General features: G+C 43.4%; 1 protein-coding gene across 1 annotated transcript in view; it reads right to left on the bottom strand.

The window, feature by feature from the left end:
• The window catches only part of LOC311101598 (ubiquitin carboxyl-terminal hydrolase 43-like), a 92,617-nt gene extending 77,393 nt beyond the window's left edge, over positions 1-15,224 (bottom strand). The window contains exons 1-2 of the mRNA XM_084142728.1: positions 14,293-15,224; positions 3,377-3,526 (exon numbers count right to left, since the gene is read on the bottom strand). Of these exons, the coding sequence (XP_083998854.1) occupies positions 3,377-3,526; positions 14,293-14,913 (771 nt within the window). The 5' untranslated portion in view covers positions 14,914-15,224. The remainder of the gene's footprint in view (positions 1-3,376; positions 3,527-14,292) is intronic.
• Positions 15,225-17,112: the final 1,888 nt, after the last annotated feature.

The following is a 17,112-nucleotide window of genomic DNA, read 5'->3' as shown; positions in this document are numbered from 1 at the left end:
ACAAGTAATTTTTCCAACAATTGTTTTCAGACAGATTATTTCACTTATAATTCACTGTATCACAATTCCAGTGGGTCAGAAGTTTACATACACTAAGTTGACTGTGCCTTTTTTAAACAGCTTGGAAAATTCCAGAAAATGATGTCATGGCTTTAGAAGCTTCTGAGGTGTAGCTGTGGATGTATTTCAAGGCCTACCTTCAAACTCACTGCCTCTTTGCTTGACATCATGGGAAAATCAAAAGAAATCAGAAGAAATCAGAAGAAATCAGAAAATAAATCAGCCAAGACCTATCAGCCAAGACCTTATTATTATTATTATTATTATTAAGACCTCAGAAAAAAAATTGTAGACCTCCACAAGTCTGGTTCATCCTTGGGAGCAATTTCCAAACGCCTGAAGGTACCACATTCATCTGTACAAACAATAGTACGCAAGTATAAACACCATGGGACCAGGCAGCCGTCATACCGCTCAGGAAGGAGACGCGTTCTGTCTCCTAGAGATTAACGTACTTTGGTGCGAAAAGTGCAAATCAATCCCAGAACAACAGCAAAGGACCTTGTGAAGGTGCTGGAGGAAAAAGGTACAAAAGTATCTATATCCACAGTAAAATGAGTCCTATATCGACATTACCTGAAAGGCCGCTCAGCAAGGAAGAAGCCACTGCTCCAAAACCGCCATAAAAAAGCCAGACTACGGTTTGCAACTGCACATGGGGACAAAGATCGTCCTTTTTGGAGAAATGTCCTCTAGTCTGATTAAACAAAAATAGAACTGTTTGGCCATAATGATCATCGTTATGTTTGGAGGAAAAAGGGGGGAACTTGCAAGCCGAAGAACACCATCCCAACCGTGAAGCACAGGGGTGCCAGCATCATGCTGTGGGGGTGCTTTGCTGCAGAAGGGACTGGTGCACTTCACAAAATAGATGGCATCATGAGGAAGGAAAATTATGTGGATATATTGAAGCAACATCTCAAGACATCAGTCAGGAAGTTAAAGCTTGGTTGCAAATGGGTCTTCCAAATCGACAATGACCCCAAGCATACTTCCTAAGTTGTCGCAAAATGGCTTAAGGACAACAAAGTCAAGGTATTGGAGTGGCCATCACAAAGCCCTGACCTCAAGCCTATAGAACATTTGTGGGCAGAACTGAAAAATTGTGTGCGAGCAAGGAGGCCTACAAACCTGAGTGTTACACCAGCTCTGTCAGGAGGAATGGGCCAAAATTCACCCAACTTATTGTGGGAAGCTTGTGGAAGGCTACCCGAAACGTTTGACCCAAGATAAACAATTTAAAAGGCAATGCTACCAAATACTAATTGAGTGTATGTAAACGTCTGACCCACTGGGAATGTGATGAAATAAATAAAAGCTGAAATAAATCATTCTCTCTACTATTATTCGGAAATCATCACATTCGTAAAATAAAGTGGTGATCCTAACTGACCTAAGACAGGGAATTTTTACTAGGATTAAATGTCAGGAATTGTGAAAAACTGAGTTTAAATGTTTTTGGCTAAGGTGTATGTAAACTTCCAACTTCAACTGTAGATGAAGTATGAAAATCACACTTTGAGGAGTCTTACATACAAGACCACAAAGCTGAGTTCACATTGGCAACTGAATCTCAAAACTTCTGTCTTAGCCTACACACAGTCTAGTTTCTAGTCTTAACCAAAGCCTTTGCTTCAGTAGGTCCCTATGTGGTTAGTGTCAGTGAGATTCACTTCAACAGCCCACGGCTTGAGACCACCTCTTATTTTGATCTCATGTCTATTAATTTTTACATTTACATTTTAGTAATTTAGCAGACGCTCTTATCCAGAGCGACTTACAGGAGCAATTAGGGTTAAGTGCCTTGCTCAAGGGCACATCGACAGATTTTTCACCTAGTCGGCTTGGGGATTAGAACCAGCGACCTTGCGGTTACTGGCACAACGCTCTTAACCACTAAGCTACCTGCCGCCCCAAGTATGCAGAGTGTCAAATTCAATTGAGACCAAACTGTGTTTTATCCAAAACAGGAGCCAGCAGGCCTAGCCGTAACCAAGCCAATGGCTTCATTCTGGCCAATTTCATCATGTAGTAAGCTGTGCTGGTCCGGAACACTGCACCATTTACCCTCCCTCAAACCATGCATCTCACTTCTGTTACTAAACACGCAGATTGTTATCTGTGTGTTCACATACCAATTTGATAAACACATGTTGAATCCCAAATACAGTGATGTATTGTTCTGTGAATCTGAGACGGAAATTCCCCTCCACCAGAATAGCGAAGATACAACAGAATAAATCAGTGGAGTAATGCCTGTGGGAGCAGGGACACTGATATCATTTAGATTTATTTGTGATGACTCACCAACGGTGAATTTAGCACTTGTTATGAATCATTCCATTGGTTATCACCCTGATAACACTGCTAAAGAGGGGGTGTATTTCAAAAGCAGAAATGTTTTTAATAATGCATGAAACTCCCTACTAATGGGCACAGTTGAACAGATCAAAGGCCTATCCAGGGGGTGTCAGGCTCCGCTGTGCCCACAGGCCTACCTTCAGGAGGAGCCACGCACAGAGAAAGTATCAAACAGCAAATTACCCAGCTTTGATTCTACTCCTCAGGCTGCACAGAAGACATTATAGAACAAAGTTGCAGGCCTCCTGTGACAGCAGCAGTTTCACTTGTGGCATCAGCTAGAAGGCTGCAGCACACAGGGCATATTAACTGGCAGACAGACCTACGGAAACCCCTCACAACAGCACTAAGCTGTTTCTCCCCTCAAACACAGGAAATACGTTTGTCAGAGAGACAATTGTTTCCAAACAGGTACATGAACAAGTTCACCAAAGGGGGTAGGTAATACAAGGTATAGAGGGAGCTTTATCCCTCACACGGGATTTTCAAAATGTATCTGTTGAATCATATGCCATTTAGAGCACAGAAGAGAAGGAAATATGTCACTTGTATGCAATGCTGCCCTTCATCTCACCTCTGTTCAGAACTTCTCCGAATCACAGAGTACATCAATTAAAGTCGATTAATGCTGTGTTAGCACATTTTAGTATAGATCCAAGGGTAGATAAGTACATCAATAATTGAGAGCTGAATTTAAATTGTACAGACTTAGAGCTGCAAAGCACTTAAAGATGCTGTTGCAAAAGCCTGGAGAAACCGACGTTCTGTTGTGAAACCAAGGTTCTGTAAGTATATGAAAAGATGAGAAGATACAGCAAGGTATTGCAGACAGTAGTTGTTGCTATTGTGAGTGGGGAGTGCAAGGCACTGCTGAGACTTGTGGCTCTAGCCTAAACTTTGAATTCAGTTCAGTTCAATGTGACTGTGTGACAGTGGATGGAGAAGGCACTCTTACCTTCCCTGGGGCTTTGGTCTTGTTATTATTGTTGCTACAGCAGGACAAGTTGACATCCTCGTGAACTCGGTCCAGAAGCCAAAGCAGGAACTCCAGGGCGTCATGTTGGGAGTTTCCTCGGAATTGGGATCCATACTTGGATACTATAGTCTAGAGAGGGAAAGGAGAGTCACATGGTTAATGAATGAGTCAATGTAAAACTGAATTGTAAACATTGGTGAATAAGTGAGTCTTCAATTGACAGGGAAAACAGATTAGCTGACTGTTGTTTTAAAATGGTTACATTGAAGTAATTCAAGTTGAATGTACTATAACCACACAGTATGCTTTTGAAGTAAGACTTGTCTAAATGCATGAATAACCTTCTGCTGTCCGGATAATCCAAACATTTTGCATAAGAGTGAAAAAAACTGAAAACAGCAGTGCGATAATTCAGTTCCAAATCTGACAGCCTGTTAGGATTTGAGATGTGACGGTAGCAGCTGGAATACCAAAATTGCATTACCAAAAGCTATTGGTTTGTTCACTGCCATTCCCGCTTACATAGAAACATGAAACACACAGTGCGATATTCACTGGCCAACTGAGGTGTGTAGGGCGCTATATAATCAGTTTTATTTTTTTGCCAAATTCCATTCGTTTTTTCTCAAATTCTGTTATCTCCATTTGGTTTTTCCAGGTTTCTGTTTTTCCCCAGTTTCTGGTTTTCGCTCTCAAAATATTTTTTTGAAATAGAAAAACAACAACATTTTATGTTTTAAGTCCGCAACAATGTTTAATCTACATCAGGAGACCACGTTTGATGTCTGGGAAAAATGTACTAAATTTTCACTGTTAGGTTAGCGGTGTTTCAGTAGCACACGTGATTGCTGTGTTTTCTAAACAAATCGGGACTGGATTGATGCAAATAATCATAATATCTTTCTGCCAGGTAGGTATAGGCTACTTTGTAGTTAACATTTAATTGAGAAGGTTTTTGACAAAGCCTTCCCATCTACCAGAAGATGGATCATTATTAGCATCATCGCTAATGGCTACACTAAAAGTGGTAGACAAACGGGCACAGACAGCGGCATTCACGTGTTGCATTTTGTTCATGTCTTAACACCATAGTGCCCTCAAAGCTCATCACTAAGCTAAGGACCCTGGGACTAAACACCTCCCTCTGCAACTGAATCCTGGACTTCCTGATGGACCGCCCCCAGGTGGTAAGGGTAGGCAACAACACATCTGCCACACTGATCCTCAACACGGGGGCCCCTCAGGGGTGCGTGCTTAGTCCCCTCCTGTACTCCCTGTTCACCCACGACTGCGCGGTCAAGCATGACTTCAACACCATCATTATGTTTGCCGACGACACAACGGTGGTAGGCCTGATCACCGACAACGATGAGACAGCCTATAGGGAGAAGGTCAGACACTTGGCAGTGTAGTGCCAGGACAACAACCTCTCCCTCAACGTGATCAAGACAAAGGAGATGATTGTGGACTACAGGAAAAGGAGGGCCGAGCACTCCCCCATTCACATCGACGGGGCTGTAGTGGAACAGGTTGTAAGCTTGAAGTTCCTTGATGTCCACAACACCAACAAACTATCATGGACCAAACACACCAAGACAGTCATGAAGAGGGCACGACAACGCCTATTCCCCCTCAGGAGACTGAAGATATTTGGCATGGGTCCTCAGATCCTCATAAAGTTATACAGCTGCACCATCGAGAGCATCCTGACTGGTTGCATCATCGCCTGGTATGGCAACTGCTCGGCATCCGACCGCAAGGCGCTACAGAGGGTAGTGTGTATGGCCCAGTAAATCACTGGGGCCAAGCTTCCTGCCATCCAGGACTTCTATACAATGTGGTGTCAGAGGAAGGCCCTACAAATTGTCAAAGACTCCAGCCACCCTAGTCATAGACTGTTCTCTCTGCTACCGCATGGCAAGCGGTACCGGAGCGCCAAGTCTATGTCCAAAAGGCTCCTTAACAGCTTCTACCCCAAAACCATAAGAATGCTGAACAGTTAATCGAATGGCTACCCGGACTATTTGCATTGACCCCCCCTTTTTATTTTGTATTTATGCTACTGCTACTCACTGTTTATTATCTTTGCATAGTCACTTTACCCCTACCTACATGTACATATTATCGCAATTACCTTGACTAACCTGTACCCTCGCACATTGACTCGGTACCAGTACCCCCTGCATACAGTCCCGTGATTGTTATTTTATTATGTTCCCTTTTTTTTTTTTTTTTTTTTTACTTTAGTTTATTTAGTAAATATTTTCTTAACTCTTTATTTTTCTTAAAACTGCATTGTTGGTTAAGGGCTTGTAAGTAAGCAGTAAGTTCTACACCTGTTGTATTCGGCGCATGTGACAAATACAATTTGATTCAATTTTTTATTTGATTGATTTGATTTGATTTATGATAATCTTGTGCAAATGACTGAATTTTCTAACAAGTTCAATACATTTAGTTGTTTTCTTATTAAGTTCAATAAATGTTTTAATATTGTTGAATTCCATTTTAATGTCTGGATTCCGTGATTCTGTCCACGTTCTCCGCATCGCAGATTTGATAGGACCCTAGGTGTGTCTGTTGGTCCACCTGTGGCTGTACACAGGATCCCTACTTCAGGAAGCTCAGCTGTAGGCCTAATTCCGGTAGCACAGTGCACAAAGTGGACCCACAGCGTGTCAATCATTGCATCAAGCCCTATGTCCGTCTCCACAGAACGCAGAACAGAGGGATTCTTGAATTGCACATTTTCACTAATGCTCTTCACGCTTCCCTCGTCGCCCACTGTCTGAGACAAAGCTATTTCAGGTCCCGGGCAGAAAATCCTCAAATGCTGCTGAGCCCAATCAGAGCTGACCTTGAATGGCTCCCACTGAACCCCCTAATGAGGTCGCTGACTCATATTCAGTTATTCAGAAACTTTTGTCTCACCACCACACACACAAAACTATAGTACTAGTGTTACCCAAACTTAACTGACAGATATAAAGACCGTTTTTTTTACATTTAAGAAAGCAACATCAAATGAAATACATCCTTAGATATCACCGTGTCACAAAAAAGTACAGTGAGGGAAAAAAGTATTTGATCCCCTGCTGATTTTGTACGTTTGCCCACTGACAAAGAAATGATCAGTCTATAATTTTAATGGTAGGTTTATTTGAACAGTGAGAGACAGAATAACAACAACAAAATCCAGAAAAACGCATGTCAAAAATGTTATAAATTGATTTTCATTTTAATGAGGGAAATAAGTATTTCACCCCCTCTCAATCAGAAAGATTTCTGGCTCCCAGGTGTCTTTTATACAGGTAACGAGCTGAGATTAGGAGCACACTCTTAAAGGGAGTGCTCCTAATCTCAGCTTGTTACCTGTATAAAAGACACCTGTCCACAGAAGCAATCAATCAATCAGATTCCAAACTGTCCACCATGGCCAAGACCAAAGAGCTCTCCAAGGATGTCAGGGACAAGATTGTAGACCTACACAAGGCTGGAATGGGCTACAAGACCATTGCCAAGCAGCTTGGTGAGAAGGTGAGAACAGTTGGTGCGATTATTCGCAAATGGAAGAAACACAAAATAACTGTCAATCTCCCTCAGCCTGAGGCTCCATGCAAGATCTCACCTCGTGGAGTTGCAATGATCATGAGAACAGTGAGGAATCAGCCCAGAACTACACGGGAGGATCTTGTCAATGATCTCAAGGCATCTGGGACCATAGTCACCAAGAAAACAATTGGTAACACACCATGCCGTGAAGGACTGAAATCCTGCAGCGCCCGCATGGTCCCCCTGCTCAAGAAAGCACATATACAGGCCCGTCTGAAGTTTGCCAATGAACATCTGAATGATTCAGAGGAGAACTGGGTGAAAGTGTTGTGGTCAGATGAGACCAAAATCGAGCTCTTTGGCATCAACTCAACTCGCCGTGTTTGGAGGAGGAGGAATGCTGCCTATGACCCCAAGAACACCATCCCCACCGTCAAACATGGAGGTGGAAACATTATGCTTTGGGGGTGTTTTTCTGCTAAGGGGACAGGACAACTTCACCGCATCAAAGGGACGATGGTTCGGGGCCATGTACCGTCAAATCTTGTGTGAGAACCTCCTTCCCTCAGCAAGGGCATTGAAAATGGGTCGTGGATGGGTATTCCAGCATGACAATGACCCAAAACACACGGCCAAGGCAACAAAGGAGTGGCTCAAGAAGAAGCACATTAAGGTCCTGGAGTGGCCTAGCCAGACTCCAGACCTTAATCCCATAGAAAATCTGTGGAGGGAGCTGAAGGTTCGAGTTGCCAAACGTCAGCCTCGCAATCTTAATGACTTGGAGAAGATCTGCAAAGAGGAGTGGGACAAAATCCCTCCTGAGATGTGTGCAAACCTGGTGGCCAACTACAAGAAATGTCTGACCTCTGTGATTGCCAACAAGGGTTTTGCCACCAAGTACTAAGTCATGTTTTGCAGAGGGGTCAAATAATTATTTCCCTCATTAAAATGCAAATCAATTTATAACATTTTTGACGTGTTTGTCTGGATTTTTTTGTTGTTATTCTGTCTCTCACTGTTCAAATAAACCTACCATTAACATTATAGACTGATCATTTCTTTGTCAGTGGGCAAACGTACAAAATCAGCAGGGGATCAAATACTTTTTTCCCTCACTGTAGGTTGAGGAATACTTAAGCCCACACGGAACACAATGTAAGTTGAAATCTGCGGTTTAAGACTGAGTGGCACACGACTCAATTACGCTGGAATTAACCGGCTGAACCGCAGCTGGCAGCCTGAAGGAGCCTCAGCAGTAATGAGAGATTATGGAGAGAACAGCAGCCTGTGAACACTGCCTAATAATCCCTGGTATCTATCAGACACACTGTATGACTCTATCATACAGTACAGTAGGTCTAGTTATCATCACAGCCAGATTGGTACAACCTGTATAATAACACACTGTGTGTGGGAGGTACTGCTTTCTGTACCTATCTTCAAAGTAGTTGTTCAGCTGAACATTGTACAAAGTGAACACTCCATTCATAAACAGAGAGCAAAGTGATTATTGGGATGTGTCAAAGCAAAAGTAGGAGTAGGAGAGAGTAGTCTCCTAATGCTGTCTGAAAGTGTTCCTCTTCCTACAGTATCTATTTTTAGTCAGAGGCAAAGTCAGGTCCTTACACACAATTACACCAACTGTGGTCACCAAAATTAAAACATCACAATCACAGGGCCATTACTCAGACTGTACAGACAAAGCCATTGTCTGGTTGTCCCTGTGCCAGCAGCAAGTCTGTCCCTTTTGTGTCAAGAAAGAACAGCATGACATAATGGCCTCTTCGAGACTGGCAGCACAGTTTTGGCAAACAAGATAGCCCTCATGTAATAGTTTCGCTCATTGTACAACCCCTACTGTAAATATACTGCATGGAAGGCAATGCACAATTGAGGTAGCAAGATGAAAGGCCTATATCGATGTTGTACGACTTGTTTTGTTGTGTTCTACATTGCCTAAGTTAGTCTGATGGCTGTGTACAGACAATAAAGATTCTAACTGTTGACATACTTTAAATTAACTCTCCAAGGCAGTTTCCAGAAATAAGCTCTCTGTGGACACATAATGCTTCAATTACAAGTTGCTGTTGGAGTTGCAAATCTCCCATGGCAATTATAGTTATCTTCATCAGTGTCTCTGAATGTGGTAATTGCGTCAGATAAATAATTGATACTGTAGATAAGGTATAGTTCTCTCTGTGGTGTCCGCAATGGCCATTTTGACCTAATTACGTATAACTCTGGACTGTGTAATATGTGTGTATGATTAACGCTCTTGTTTATGAGGTACCTGACTCAAACTGACAATTAATATGGACCAGTCCCACTGCTAGGGCTCTTTACTGTAACAGCAGCTACATTAGATGACATCCGAATGTTGTTATACACTGCCTCTTTCTATGTAGTGTCATCATCAAGCAACTTAAGCATGATAATGATTATAGTGGGTGCTGGTACTGTAAAACTCTGCTGGAAAAATAATGTGACATACCGTATGTACGCCCAGTGGTTAAACTGGGGTTTGGGAGGTGGGGGGTCCCTAGTTCGGGGCGCGCCCGGGGGTAAGGGGTGATATAATATACTAGTCTAAACAATATACACTGCCGTTCAAAGGTTTGGGGTCACCTAGAAATGTCCTTGTTTTCGAAAGAAAGCAATTTTTTTGTCCATAAAAATAACATCAAATTGATCAGAAATACAGTGTAGACATTGTTAATGTTGTAAATGGCTATTGTAACTGGAAACGGCTGATTTTTTTATGGAATATCTACATAGGCGTACAGAGGCCCATTATCAGCAACCATCAGTCCTGTGTTCCAATGGCACGTTGTGTTTGCTAATCCAAGTTTATCATTTTAAAAGGCTAATTGATCATTAGAAAACCCTTTTGCAATTATGTTAGCACAGCTGAAAACTGTTGTGCTGATTAAAGAAGCAATAAAACTGGCCTTCTTGAGACTAGTTGAGTATCTGGAGCATCAGCAATTGTGGGTTCGATTACAGGCTCAAAATGGCCAGAAACAAATAACTTTCTTCTGAAACTCGTCAGTCTATTCTTGTTCTGAGAAATGAAGGCTATTCCATGCGAGAAATTGCCAAGAAACTGAAGATCTCGTACAACGCTGTGTACTACTCCCTTCACAGAACAGCGCAAACTGGCTCTAACCAGAATAGAAAGAGGAGTGGGAGGCCCCGGTGCACAACTGAGCAAGAGGACAAATACATTAGTGTCTAGTTTGAGAAACTGATGCCTCACAGGTCCTCAACTGGCAGCTTCATTAAATAGTACCCGCAAAACATCAGTCTCAACGTCATCAGTGAAGAGGCTGACCTTCTAGGCAGAGTTGCAAAGAAAAAGCCATATCTCAGACTGGCCAATAAAAAGAAAAGATTAAGATGGGCAGTCTGAGATATGGCTTTTTCTTTGCAACTCTGCCTAGAAGGTCAGCCTCTTCACTCTTCATTATATAATTCAAAATTAGGCAGAGGTGTCATGCCCATAGAGGGCACAGGTGCACGTGCCCCCACAGATTTGTCCTGTTTATATATATTATTATTATGACATTTTTTCTGTAATACTACTAGCCACCTAGCAATTTTATCCCCAGATAGGTTCCCAATCTCCCAACCTCATAACTAGCTACCAAGAAGCCATTTCAGGCTATCAATCAAGTTAGAGTAGATAGATAATCTAACTATCTTAGCTGGCATGCCTTTAGAAACGCAAGCAATTACTTTATGTACTGAATAAGACTCACATTACTTTCAATATTTTACACACATTTATGCAGAGATGCAGAAAAGCATATTTCGTTTCTTTAAAAAAATAAAGGCAGTCAGGAGGATACAGACAGCTGAAGAGGTAACCTATGCTTAGATATGCAGAAAAATAAACAGTTTTGACATAGAATTAAGCATAATTACTATGGTTCTAGATTGCAGCAAAAAGCTGTTTCAGGTGTTTGAAAAATGCTAAATTCTCCAAGTTCCGGACAGGGGACATATCCCCAATACGGATCACCCCCCAGCCATCCTCATTTACTTTGTGCCCCCTCAGATTTTCGGGGTGCATGATGCCCCTGACCAAAGGTACCGGGTCTGAGCTTTGGCTGGCTCTCATTTGAATCATAGGTGCCGGGTGCTAGACCCAGCCCAATTTAACCCCTGTGTACGCCTGAAGATAAGATTTAAAGAACAAGAACAAGTGTCATTTCCCTGCGACTTCACCGAGTCATTTAACTTCATATTTAAAGTCCTGAAACCAAAAGCTCTGCCAGATCAGATAGCCTAATCATTAAAAGACCAACTTGGAGAACTCAAATATTGACACATACTTGGAAGCAGAGTCACTGTCAGCGTGATGAGTCATCACACAAACATGTCAAAACTCTAAACTGATTTAGCCTCCAATCACGACCAGATAGTCCATCTGCTCCATAGGGAGGGAGGACTGAATTCCAGCTCAAGAGGCCTTCATCCCTCCCTCGCTACCCTCCCTGACCCTTGTCCTAGGCCTCTCCCATGTTATGGAAACCTATATACTAGCTGTTGAGTAACTGTTTGAGTTTCTGTTTTCAAACCTTCTCTGGCCCCTCTATGCAAACAGTGAAATCCACCAGGAGGGATTCAGAGAATGCACTAGGACAAACATATCAGATACTCTTTAAAACACACATCTGATTCTGATCCCAGAGCAGGTAGAATGAAGCCCTCAGATCGGAGGACAGTGACAGGCAGGACATGATGAAGGGGCAGAATATATATAAAGTTGTGGCCACTGTGCTTAACCTTCGATACAACAATTACGTAACCCTCCCCCTACAGCGTCAGTCCTGCCAGGTGCTACTGGAATGTGGCTCAGTGCCAGTCATCCTGCGCTGCGATAGCTACCTTTTTGTTTTATTTTTCTCCTGTCTGCACCACCAACCTGCCTGAGAGGACACTGGGACAGATCACCATTTAATGATAACTTTTTGCTTCTAAATCAACCAAGGACATCTCTTCTGAATTCACTCAAAATACATTTTGCCTACTTATAATGAGGACTGAAAAGTCACCTCTTGCATTGTATAGCTCTTTCTGTCAGGCTGTCAGTCATTCTCACATTAGAGTTTACTTAGAGTGCATATTAGTGAATATTAGCCTGTGGCTGAACAGCACAAATGTGTGCAACCACCGAATTGCTTTTGCTGAAACATTGTGTTACATCATAAAGTTTACTTCATTTTCTCCTCCAAAATTGTGTTTGTATATTTTTTTTATGGGATGTGACGCAAACACTTATCCACCTTCTTTGCTATTCCTTGTCTATGCTATTCACCGTATCTCCTCTTACTCTGTCAGAGGCATGTGGAGTGACTGATAATACCGTTTGAGAACTCTGCTCTGAGATAATTATGAAGTGGGCCATTTAAATTACGGGGTGAGGTTTTTGATTGTTTATAGATGGCTGGTTGTGTTGTCTGATGCTTCCATGGCCTATGGGCTCAGACTGGGGCCTGACAGCTATCTGATTATCTCATGGTGTCTCCAGGCAGCTGTGGTATTACGTAGAAGACTGTTTTAGACAGCCAGACATGAACTTAGGACCCTTCTGGTCACAGAGCCACAGCCAAGATGCACGCCTGTGTGTGCTTAAACACAGGAAAGATCTCATCACATGCATTGAGTGTTTTTCATTACAGCTATCTTGAGATCTCAACTACCTTGACTACATGAAGCCAGCTCAGATTATTGTCCTCTCAAAATCTGATAGGAGAGTCCCACAAGATGAGAAGGAAGTGGCTATAGATGGTGAGGAGTTGGCAGGGTGTCCAGAGAAGTGTGAGAGTGTGAGAAATAGTTACTTTTTGGAGGACAGGAACGGTCACACAGAACATTGGGTCAGACAGAAAACAAAGTAAACTAGTTAGGAATGATTCTCCCCTGAGACCTCTCTGACAGGAGGTGCAGCACTGACTGCACAATAAAGGTAATATCATCTCTGGATGGTATTTTAGTCTGGTATTGTGGTGGGGCACTCTCAATCTGCCCCTCATTGACCACCACCCAGACCAAACGTCTCCAACTCCTTTACTTCCAGTACATTACACTGAGCCAGAGGGTGGCAAAGTGATGGAGCCCCTGGCTTTGCACCACGCAGGGTGAAGGTGTGCATCTAGCTATGCTTACACCTCTTCTCCTCACAGAGCAATTAGCATTTCTAAGAATAATCCATTGTGAATTTATTGTCCTACCCCTTATCATCTTCTCTTTATCTGGCCTTGAACTATATAGGAGCTTAGCACTGCAGGCGCGGGAGTGTGATAATAGTTTTTTCCTCCTCTTTAGCGTGGGCAGGGTGGGAAAGCCTGAGGGGAAACTGATACTGTCACAGCCTCCTGATCCACACTCAGATCCACACTCAGATCCTTTAATGGAGAGTGTTCCTCTCAATGAACAGTCTTCTCTATGACAATGTTGCCTAACTAACATAATGAAGTGTGTTCTACTCAGAAACACTCCAATACTGTAAATGGAGTCAGCCAGGTGCTATGTTCATCCTCTCAGCGACTGGAATATTAAAGTGTCCAAAGCCGCCATACCTGGACAACGCTCAATATAACACACCGGCTAACGAAAATCTGTTTAGAGTATAGTAAGTCCATTGTTTACGTTCAAGGTTCTTCTGTGCTGTGAGTGTCTGAAGGAACAAAGTGCTAGCTCAGCACTCCAGACAGACACCTGATAACCCATGCCCTCAGACTCCAGTGACACACTATGCCAGCCAGCTACCTCATTAGTAAGTGGTGAACTAAAAGCTTTCTGGGTAAAACCACAGACTATAAAAGCACTGTAGTGGCTATCAAAGCTTGCTGATGCACTGACTTATAAAGTAATCAATCCTGGAGAAAGAAATAAACAGGTTACCTATAGGCTAATAAATCTTATTAACTCCAATGTCATGGATAGTGCTTCAGGCATCATTTTGGGAATATCACATAAAATAAAATGTTATTTATCACGTTTCGTATACAACAAGTGTAGACTAACAGTGTAAGGCTTATTGACCAATATGATACAATTTTCTGTAAATCCCCTCAATATTTTAGGCAAATGTCAAACAATTTGTTTTTTACCATGTTAGGATTGACAGCAGCATTGTTTTTTTGTTGCGGTTTCAATCAAGGTAGTTCGTAGTTCAGGTCATAGGTGAAGTCAGGGGCAAATGGAAATACAGCAGTTATCTTCGACCCTGGCTCTCTTGTACTTAAATTGCTTGTCCTGTGTTTATTACATAGTAAGTATATTGTTAGTACAAAGGTATAAGAGCAACTTAATTTAAGAATAGCCAACTAGCCTACCTTGAATTCCACTGACAGTTGCGGGACGTATTCCAGAGTCCAGAGTGCCCTAACAAGTGATGCCAACTGCTCAGTGACTTCACCTCTGGCATGCTGCGTGTCTTCACTTCTAACAATTCCATTAATTCTCCTTTGACTCAAATCCAATTTGTACCGTTCCAACCCGAGATACTCTGCGAGCAGGTCAGTGTTGCTCAAGCACTGGACCACGGCGTTCATGAAACAGGTGTTCCCGTGATTTTTCAAGCCAAGAACACCTGGAATTTTGCCACCATAGCACCATAAAACCCTTTCTTTCACCGAGCAACGGGAAGAAGCTATCGAATTATTTTTAACAGGATCATCCCCGGCGATCTGCACATCCTCTTTGATATTTCCTGAGTTGGCGCTGAGTGTGCAAGGTGTCCCGTCACGAAACCCTCCATCGTCATCCTCTACGCCCTGAACTTCAACGTCTCCAAAGTGGGTAAAAGTGCCCAAAGTTTTTATAATTTTATTTACAAAACTCCCAACCGACTTCAATGATTTCTTTCGAAAAAGCCGTCCATGTTTCTGTTTGTTTTCCTTGCGCTTTGCTGCCTTTGACGTGGCTTCTTCCTTCACTCTGCAGTGTTTATCCATATCTTTATAATACTTTGCAAATGTTGGAGAGTTCTGGAATTAATTTCGAGGCCACTGTGCCACTTTTCTGCAGCGATTTCCCATCCGGATACCGTGAGGAGGACAGAACACAAGCACACAGAGGTGATAACATCGCGGAGCCATGGCACATCAACACATATCGACTCAGTGCAGCCGGTAAACGTCCCTCAAACATTCCAATACTTACTGAAAGCCTTCATGCTTGTAGACCAAATTACACGAGCTCCATCGATGTTAAACACTACCCGCGCCTTTCCTTGCCTTCTACTTGCAGCCGTTACACACGCGCTTACCCATCGCTTCGAACTTCGCATCTAAAGAGGCGTGCATTCTTAATGCATAGTGTGCGACTAATCCCTCCCACTTTGATTCTAGTCCCCTAATCATCAGAGTAGTTAACGCTGGCATAGTAGGCTACATAAACGCTGACGCACACATTGATGTTTCCAGGTTAAACTTTTATTCTCATGAAAACAATCAGTTTTTCATGGTTCAAAGTTGAAACAGTCATAATTTCTGTTTGGCAGGTTTTCTCTGTTAATATTAAGTATATGGATTAGTCATGGACAAGTTTTTGTATTTAGAACACACACATATTAGCCAATTATAAATGGATTAATGATGTGTAGACATGATTCAAGTAGGTTATGTGGGTTTCCCAATGTTTGAGAGCCCTCTGCTGTTTCAACCCACTGGCATGTAGCTCAGCTGGTAGAGCACGGCGCTTGTAACGCCAAGGTAGTGGGTTCGATCCCCGGGACCACCCACACACAAAAATGTATGCACGCATGACTGTAAGTCGCTTTGGATAAAAGCGTCTGCTAAATGGCATATTATTTATTATTATTAAGGGCAGTGGTGAGGTGCTCACCTGAAGAGCAAACCTTACAAATATCAAATCAAATCAAATGTATTGGTCACATACACATGGTTAGCAGATGTTATTGCGAGTGTAGCGAAATGCTTGTGCTTCTAGTTCTGACATTACATTACATTACATTTACGTCATTTAGCAGACGCTCTTATCCAGAGCGACTTACAAATTGGTGCATTCACCCTATAGCCAGTGGGATATATATATTTTTTTTGGGGGGGGGGGGGGGGGGGGTAGAAGGATTACTTTATCCTATCCCAGGTATTCCTTAAAGAGGTGGGGTTTCAAATGTCTCCGGAAGGTGGTGAGTGACTCCGCTGTCCTGGCGTCGTGAGGGAGCTTGTTCCACCATTGGGGTGCCAGAGCAGCGAACAGTTTTGACTGGGCTGAGTGGGAACTATGCTTCCGCAGAGGAAGGGGAGCCAGCAGGCCAGAGGTGGATGAACGCAATGCCCTCGTTTGGGTGTAGGGACTGATCAGAGCCTGAAGGTACGGAGGTGCCGTTCCCCTCACAGCTCCATAGGCAAGCACCATGGTCTTGTAACAGATGCGAGCTTCAACTGGAAGCCAGTGGAGTGTGCGGAGGAGCGGGGTGACGTGAGAGAACTTGGGAAGGTTGAACACCAGACGGGCTGCGGCATTCTGGATGAGTTGTAGGGGTTTAATGGCACAGGCAGGGAGCCTAGCCAACAGCGAGTTGCAGTAATCCAGACGGGAGATGACAAGTGCCTGGATTAGGACCTGTGCCGCTTCCTGTGTAAGGCAGGGTCGTACTCTCCGAATGTTGTAGAGCATGAACCTGCAGGATCGGGTCACCGCCTTGATGTTAGCGGAGAACGACAGGGTGTTGTCCAGGGTCACGCCAAGGCTCTTCGCACTCTGGGAGGAGGACACAACGGAGTTGTCAACCGTGATGGCGAGATCATGGAACGGGCAGTCCTTCCCCGGGAGGAAGAGCAGCTCCGTCTTGCCAAGGTTCAGCTTGAGGTGGTGATCCGTCATCCATACTGATATGTCTGCCAGACATGCAGAGATGCGATTCGCCACCTGGTTATCAGAAGGGGGAAAGGAGAAGATTAGTTGTGTATCGTCAGCGTAGCAATGATAGGAGAGGCCATGTGAGGATATGACAGAGCCAAGTGACTTGGTGTATAGGGAGAATAGGAGAGGGCCTAGAACTGAGCCCTGGGGGACACCAGTGGTGAGAGCACGTGGTGCGGAGACAGCTTCTCGCCACGCCACTTGGTAGGAGCGACCGGTCAGGTAGGACGCAATCCAGGAGTGAGCCGCGCCGGAGATGCCCA

Source organism: Coregonus lavaretus (genome assembly GCF_964263955.1).
Source record: "Coregonus lavaretus genome assembly, chromosome: 2".
NCBI lineage: Eukaryota > Metazoa > Chordata > Actinopteri > Salmoniformes > Salmonidae > Coregonus > Coregonus lavaretus.
This window is presented reverse-complemented; position numbering and strand designations above follow the sequence as displayed.